At 50.0% G+C, this 8260-nt stretch overlaps 1 protein-coding gene across 1 annotated transcript in view; it reads left to right on the top strand.

The window, feature by feature from the left end:
• Positions 1-334: 334 nt before the first annotated feature.
• The window catches only part of LOC119328278 (wall-associated receptor kinase 1-like), a 33641-nt gene continuing 25715 nt past the window's right edge, over positions 335-8260 (top strand). The window contains exons 1-2 of the mRNA XM_037601292.1: positions 335-1113; positions 1425-1922. Of these exons, the coding sequence (XP_037457189.1) occupies positions 453-1113; positions 1425-1922 (1159 nt within the window). The 5' untranslated portion in view covers positions 335-452. The remainder of the gene's footprint in view (positions 1114-1424; positions 1923-8260) is intronic.

Raw genomic sequence — 8260 nt, 5'->3', positions numbered from 1 at the left:
ATTGGATTTCATTTTGGCTTTGAAAGTTCAATGCTAGGATTGACTGACCGGCTCCAAATGACAGCTTGTTCTTTTTTTCTCGCGTGGAAAAATAATACAGTAGCTTGTTGGTATATATACAACACACTGCCGATGAATCAGTAGGGAGTCGTCCGTAGTTCATAGTACCCAGCCCTCATTTACCGAGATACTTTACTTTGCAAAAAATGAAGATGAGGGTCCCCGACGCACTCCATTGTGTGCTCGCACTGCTCTTCCTATGGATGGCAATGGTGCAAGCATCCGGCCCGCAGAGAAGCCGAGCAGCGAACGCCACGGCTCCATCTGCCGCCACGCTCGCCGCTTGTCCAAAGGGCTGTGGCGACCTGAGATTCGAATACCCCTTCGGCGTTGGGGGCGGCTGCTTCCGGCAACCAGACTTCGAGCTCATCTGCGACCATCACGACAAGACGATGCCACCCCGACTTTTCCTCCACGACGGCACCACGGAGGTCATCGACGACATCATCACCCCAGGTTTTGGTTCTTACAACCACTACCAGGATGTTGATATACAATTTTCACATGTCATCACCTTGAAACCTGGTTTGAATGAGTACACCGTGCCCTGGAAAGCACCTGGGAGATCCTTTAGCCTTGATACTGCATATTTTAATATCACTGGTTGCGACTTTGATATTTACCAGCTCGACCGTGACCTGAACACGGGCCAGAGGCTTTGCACAGTTCGTTGTCCGAATGAGCAAATCACGGATCTAATGGCTCGGGAGAGCTGCAACGGTACAGGATGTTGCTCTATTATGATGGAAGGTAGCGACTTCGAGCTCAAGTTTATCCGCCACGGGGTAGAGAAGGACCAGCCGCCACCCCATAAGAGGAGCACCCTTTGGAATAGAATCAATGTAACTTCTTGGCATTTTGGTCTCACTTGGACAATCGCGGATGAATCATCATGCTCCGCCGCATTGGACAACATGACGAACTATGCCTGCGTCAGCAGCCACAGCGTGTGCATGCCTAACAACCTCAGGTCAATAATAGGTTACATGTGTGCCTGTGATGAAGGTTATGCAGGCAATGCTTACATAACTGATGGATGTCATCGTGACAAAGGTAATTTTTGGGCTGAATATAAATAACTGTTTATTACCATTTAATGGAACTTGGAACCAATAGCTAATCTCATATCAACCATTATCATGTGCCATATTATTTCTTAAATATGTGGTCTGAACCATTAACGAGGAACTTGCTTATTAGATGGTTAGCAATAGCAAATGGTTAAATTTTTTCTTCATGTTTTCGTTTTCCTCAAAACAAAGAAATTATTTGTAAAATTACTTCGTCTCTGTCAAATAACTTGGTGAATCTCTCATTGTATTTATATATGATCTAATATATCACCAACTTTACATTGATAACAGGCTATAATCCAGTTCAACAGAAATCTAATTGCACTCGAAACTGCGGGAACATCAGCGTTCCTTTTCCGTTTGGTCTAGAAGAAGGTTGTTTTGCTAGGGAGTCATTTCATCTCAAGTGCACAGACATGACATCATCAACCCTGCAATTTGGGTATGAAGGGGGAGACCGACAATACATAACTTACATCAGTATTAGCGAGGGTCATGTGGGCTTTGAATACACATCAAATTATATGGAACCATTCTTCAGATCGCTCGTAGATAATGAGCCTAATCTCTACCGTGGTTTAGGGCAGTCCGCCTCTGTTCAATGGGCAGTCGCTAATCTAACCTGCCAGGAGGCACGTCTCAACAGCTCAGGGTATGCTTGTGTGAGCGTCAATAGCATTTGCTTGGGCGTCAGCTCCACGAATGAGTACAGAAATGTATACATTGGTTATCGTTGTATGTGCAAGGACGGATTTCAAGGAAACCCATATATTCCAAGTGGTTGTGAAGGTACCTACTCTCTCTTTCTCTCACATTTACACGAGTTTCAAGTTTTACCTTAAGAGTCTACGTACTTCCACTTCAGTGCTTTTTATTACCATGACTTATTCAGCGCACAGAGTTTTCAATGGCATTCTTTGTAGACTTGAAAATATCCAAGTAGTTATAAAGAAATGAACAACATCCAAGTTTTTCTTAATTCTTTTCATGTGAAAAGATATCGGGCCTCTGCATCATTATCATTATGGTAAGCCTGGACATGGCGAGCGAGCTTTTGGCCCGGCTCGAATTAGGCCTGAGAAAACATCGATCCGGTCCGGTCTTTCACCGGTAGGACCGAGAAAGGGCCCAGGCCGATGCACAAGCACGCTAGGCCAGGGTAGAGTCTGCACACGATGCGCTCTGTTCGTTCACGAGATACAGAAACGACGTTGCCTCCTTCCCCTCCCATCCCGGCGCCGCCTTGAGTACGAGCTGGAGCACCAGCACACGCAGGCCACCAGCAGAGCACGCGCGTGTCCCGGCGCACAGCGCACATGGCCACCAGCCTCCCCGCGATGAACAACCTTGTCCTGTAGGTCAGCAACCTTGAGATCTGCTTCCCGGAGCAAGGAGCTGGCCGGATTCGCCTCCAAGCCATCGCAATCATCATCCAACCCCAAGTCCGGGCTCCATCGTTTGTCGTCGATTACCAAGCCATCGCTGCTTCCTCAGCCTCCCCGACCCTGCCATCGAGTTCGCCGTTAGTCACCGCATATTTTCCCATTGTTTCCCCCTCCGATTAGGACCCATAGCCGCGTCTTGCCATCGTTGTCGACGCCATGGTCACCGTCACCTCGCCATGGCCGGTCCTCTCAGTCAGGCCCGGGCTTCCCCGCCGCCGGTCCCGTCCTTTAAAACAGGACCACCAGGCTGCTCTGTCCGGTCCGGACCACCGGCGGCCAGTCCAAACGACAGCTCAGTGACGGGCCGGACCGGCCCGGACCGCATCTATCCTATTGTGATGCACACAATGAAATTCATTAGTAAACATGCTATTCATCCAATTACAAACGATAGTAAAAAAAATCATTACCAGAACTGGATAAAAGGACAACAACCAACCAATAAGGGCATGACCAACGACATGCCCATTGTGCTGCCCGCCAGAGTCACATAGTACGCGTTTGGTCACCTACATTATTTTTTGCCACTTTACATATTTGTCCTAGTTGGGCCTGGTTGAGCATATGCAGGCAAAAAACCAACATCTACATGTTGATTGGTTGTCTGCATCCCCTCTAGTCTGCATGTGCTAAAACAGGAGGCCTGCTGTTTGGTTGCGGACTTGTTTGAGGAAAAACACAAGTTCGGTTGTTTGGTTACATCCAGGACAGTTATGTTGTAGAGTGAAGACCTTAAGTGGAGATATTTCACGAATTGAAGGGGGGTTCCCCGAAGAACACGAAGAACACAAAGGGAAATCACAAGAGGAATACTCAAGAACAAGTTCAATCACACATCCACTAGACTAGCAACACATAGATTCACAAGATACATGAACAACAAAGGGAAATAACACAAGGTAAAGTTCATCCCAAATCCCAAAGGGAGGTGAGGTCTTGATAATCCTATGATGGGGATCCTTCCCTAGATGAGGTCTTGAATCCACTAGGGATCTTCTCCAATGGAGGCCTTGAACTCCAATGGAGTGTCTCTCTCTCAAGAGGAATCCCATAAAGGGAAAAACATGAGCTAAGCTCTAATGTATAGATATATTCTTAGCTCCCCTAAAATGGAGGAGGGGGATATATATAGGTCCAAGGCAAGGAAGGGGTAAGTGAGGGCGAAAGGGTAAAGTTACGTGGGCCTTGCCCAAATTCGGCCCGCAGATGCACTACCGGATAGTCTGGTACAAGGGACCAGACAGTCCGGTGGAAATAGAAATTTCTGGGCATCCAGAAATTGTACCACAAGACTATCCGCTTGGGGGACCGGACTGTCCGGTAGTGCATTTTCTACACGGACCAAAACTGCTATCTGGATGGACCGGGCAGTCCGGTTGGGCGACCGGACAATCCGGTAGTGCAAATTTTGCACCGTCTTCTTCCGACGTCGCTTCCAAGCGTCCCTCGCGAACGGTGTAGGCGTACACTTGCGCTTGCACTCCTCCTTGTCATCTGTGGTGCTCCGATGATACCTATGCATGCACACGAGAGGAGTGTCAAGTAGTATACCATCCTCGATGGGGTCAAGTAAACACATGTAAAGAAGATGATTCGCCTTTGTGTATGTGAAGTAGATGTCACATGTGTTACTCGCCAAATGGACTCTTGACATGGTGATGTCTGTAGGATGCTCTGCATCAAGTTGTGTGGTAAACTCCTCCTCAATGTGGTGAGGTTACCAAAGACACACATGAACTACTAAGAACTAAACCAGGAGCAAAACAATCTTAGGCACAAACACAAGTCTTAACCACGCATCACAAGTTTTAAACCAACATAGTACGATAAGTTTTAAACGAAACACAAGTCTTAAAACAGGAACCAACAAGGAACGGGCAACAGGAGATCAGGCGGTCGCCGCGAAGGTGTTGTCATGCTCCTTCCGCTTGGTGACCACCTCCATGGCCTCGTCGTTGAAGGCGATCACCTTCATGGTGTCGGGGGTCAGCAGCTTGAACCTCAGCATGTACCCGATCATGATCTGGTGAACAGTGACGAAGCTGGTCCAACCCTTATCAAGGGTGACCCTGTCATTGATCACTCTCACTGTCACCCTCCATGCACAGCCAGTGTTCGTCTTGAGCTCGAACTCTGTAGGGATGGCGGGGAAGTGCTTTGTAAAGTCCAGAGGCAATGGCAGACTCTCTAGCTTTGGAGCAAGGATAACCTTGCAGAAGTGGTTTGGTCCTGACTCCTGATGGTAGTGGCCATAGTTCATCCGCTTGGCGCTTGGGTGATCTTCCACCGACGCTTCGACCAATGGCGGCACGACCTCCTTGCCCTTCTTAAATGGTGGCACAACCTCCGTGCCCTTCCCCATCTACATTATGAACAACACACAGTTTAATGGTCAGCATTCATTCATCTCGGCCTAACGCTCCCATATTAACCTATCCTACTAACCTAACACCGCATTCAAACTCCCTCTATTTCACAACCTCTCCTCTTCCACTTCTCTGTTTCACGACCTCTCCCTCGCCATGAACCCCAACTCCAACCCCAACCCTTTCCCCTGGGGCATTCGATGGAGGATCTTCTTCCTTGGGTGCTCGCTCGGTGACCGCAAGAAGTTCGAGCACACCATGGAAGTGTGCTTGAACTTCAGCAGCATCGCTGACATGCACAAGGAGGTCGATACTGTGATGAAGAAGGCTACACTGGATGAGGTGAGGGAACTTATTCTGGACCCAGCCAAGGGTGCGGTGTAAGTGGACATCCTGCGCTAGGCCATGAATCAGGCAGACTTCGGCGATGCTGGACAGCGGGCAAGATGGGCCAAGTACGGTCACTACAAGGCGCCTCAAGACCAGCATGGCGTGGCGTACTGGAGTAGCACGTTCGGGTCGCCGGAGGCCGACCACGACGAGGTGCAGATGGTGACCAGGGTGCCGGCGGTAGGCGGCCGTGCAAGACCCATTGTTCTTGATGAAGACGATGAGGAAGGAAATAAGATGGCTACGCCCCCCCCCCCTCCCACCGCTCGACGCGACTCTAGGGTCACCGCAGCTATACAAGAAAGTTTGTACCCCCAATCCCCAACCCCGATGTTGTCGAAAAATAACCTATGTACCCTAGTAGTCGTTGATGCAGAATTGATTGATGGCAATCCTCCACCCCCGGTGTGTTCAACCCCCTCCCTAACTCTTCAATCACGTGCTCTAATCTAATCTGGCCCGAATCGAAAGCACTGAATGTACAGAGAGGACAAGGTCTTACCGCCATGGCCGATGCGCTCCGGTGGAGGTCTTCAGTCGCTCCGGTGGTTGTCGTTGCCGTCTTGGATCAATTCGCACTAGAGCTTAGGCGGTCACCGCTGTTGACGCCGCCGGTGTGAGTGGGGAAGAGGGGAGAGAGCGGTGAGAAACGGAGGTGAGGGTAATTTATGACGACGCATCAAACAATGCAACTTCTCGGGAGCGCACCCACGCGTGCAACCGCCCACACACCCACGTGCCTAGGGGTGCATCGCATAGGCCTGGCTCCACAAAAACGACTGATTTGAATGTTCCTCTGGATGCAGGTCCAGATGTGCTTTAATGTTCGTGGTATGTAGGTCCAGCAGTGAATGCGGGTAACCAAACGGGTCATTTTCTTCCCGCTCGGGTCTGGCTAAGGTATATGCAATCCACCAAACACGTCCATAGGCACAGACTCCAGCATGAAGTTGAAGTCGATGCCTCACACAGGCAGGTGATTCTTCTGCAAGAGACGGGTTCTTGAGGGGTGAGGCTGTGATCCTACGCCCAAAAGGTGAACTAGCATACCCTCCTCTGCATGCCAAGCTTCTCCTTCGATGGCTCAACAACTTGACCGGCGGCAGCGCCGCTAGCTGATGACGAGGCGAGTACCACATGCGGTCAAAGGCACTTGCGATTGCGTGGACATAACTCAAAGGTTGCACTATGTTTAGGTATATTGACCATTGAATGGTCTGCTAGGTTGGTCAAAATTTCCAAAACCACTAGTAATACTGAGCATATTCTTTTTCTCTTTAGTTTTCTAGCGAAATATTTTGTCGTCAGCACACTCGACTTTCAAGCATTGTAGATTTTGTAATGCAAATGGGTACAATGACATCTCCAATAAATTAGCCTGGCTATTTGAATGATGTGACACATCAGTATTTTGATGATATTGAATGAAAATTATAAGAGAATTGTTAATAGTATAGCCAGCTAATGGTTATATGAAACTATCATATCATCTATAGTCACTCATATAGTAGTGTGGGCTATATAAGGATTGTTAGAATATCTCCAACGCCGACCCTCTAAACGCAGGGAACCGTTCGGACCGTGCGGTCTAGACGTGTTTTGCCATCCAACGCGGTCTTCTATTGGTCCGCTCGACAATCCAAATGCACTTTTTCCCGCAAAAAGGAGACAAACTAGGGGGCTTTGCGGGCGTCCAGACCGCTGCTACGTCAACTTCTGACCACCCTGGCCCAACCAAAACCCTCCCCCCTCGCCCGCGCGCGTTCCCATCCGGCGCCAGCTGCCCGCATTCATGCCACTGTAGAGCGGCCACTTCACATTGAAGCTGGCCTAAGCGGACGCGGCTTCTCACTGGCTCCGAAGCGGCGCGCCGGCCAACGGCGCTGCCGCTGCTCGTCCGACTGAACATGCCTCCTCGCCGCATTCAAAAACCTGCATTAAACTTGCACGTGTGTCGAGAAACCTACTTGGGCCACACGTCCATTCGCGAGCCGGCTGTCATTAAACACGACGCCGAGTAAGCTCCTCCCATCCACCGGCTATTTAGGCGAGGCCAGACGCCGGGCAAGAACCGCACCACAACTCCGCTGCCCATCTCCTACTCGCACCATTTTCTCCACACTCTTTATGGCATCTGGCGAGCAGGAAGAGTAGTTCTCCGATATAAAAGTCGGCTCGGTGGCCCACCGAGCTCATTGGATACGAGCCAGGCAACACGCTGCTCCACCTCCCTCGTCGAACTCGAGGGAGCAAGTGCCCACTCCAATTCGACACGTGGGGGGGCATGATGGAACAGTCACTGTGGCTGTCGTGGATGAGGCCAAACACCACGCCATCGGCCTTCAATGTTCGCGAAACCACGCCCTGCCGGCGGAGAAAGAAGCCAGCTTCATGGAGATCGATGAGGTGGCGGTCAACACGTCCACGGCCACCGCCAACATCGAGGACAGTCGTCGCTTGGGTCCCAGGAAGGGCCACCATCAGCGTGTTGCCCACGTGCACAGCCGATGACTTGCCCTCTTCGCAGGCCACCATCATCCCTGCCACAAAAACCAATCTTGATACGTGCTTCATAGAAGAGGATGCCCCCCTTCCCCTCTGGCTGGAGCATATCCATCAAGTGCCATTCTGACATGGGGATGTGGAGCCATCCTTTATGTTGAAGCATATACCTCTAGGGGTCTTGGTAGTCCGGTGAGCAAGCTACCGGACATGGGGGAGACAAAGGCATCCATCAGGGATGGCTGTAGACTAGTTTAGTGTCTAGGCCGTGGGAATGGAGATCCTTGTGGCCTATCGTAGACTGGTTCTAACTTTTTTAGTTAAAATATGTTCAAAATGTAAATGGACTCGTCCGGTTTGTATGAAATCCACCGTGTTTGCATGAATTCTGTTCGTTTTGTTTGAATCTGCTTTGAAATTTATG

The sequence above is a fragment of the Triticum dicoccoides genome, chromosome 7A (genome assembly GCF_002162155.2).
Source record: "Triticum dicoccoides isolate Atlit2015 ecotype Zavitan chromosome 7A, WEW_v2.0, whole genome shotgun sequence".
Taxonomy (NCBI): domain Eukaryota; kingdom Viridiplantae; phylum Streptophyta; class Magnoliopsida; order Poales; family Poaceae; genus Triticum; species Triticum dicoccoides.
Note: the sequence above shows the minus strand (reverse complement) of the source record. Positions and strands in the feature narration are given on the sequence as shown.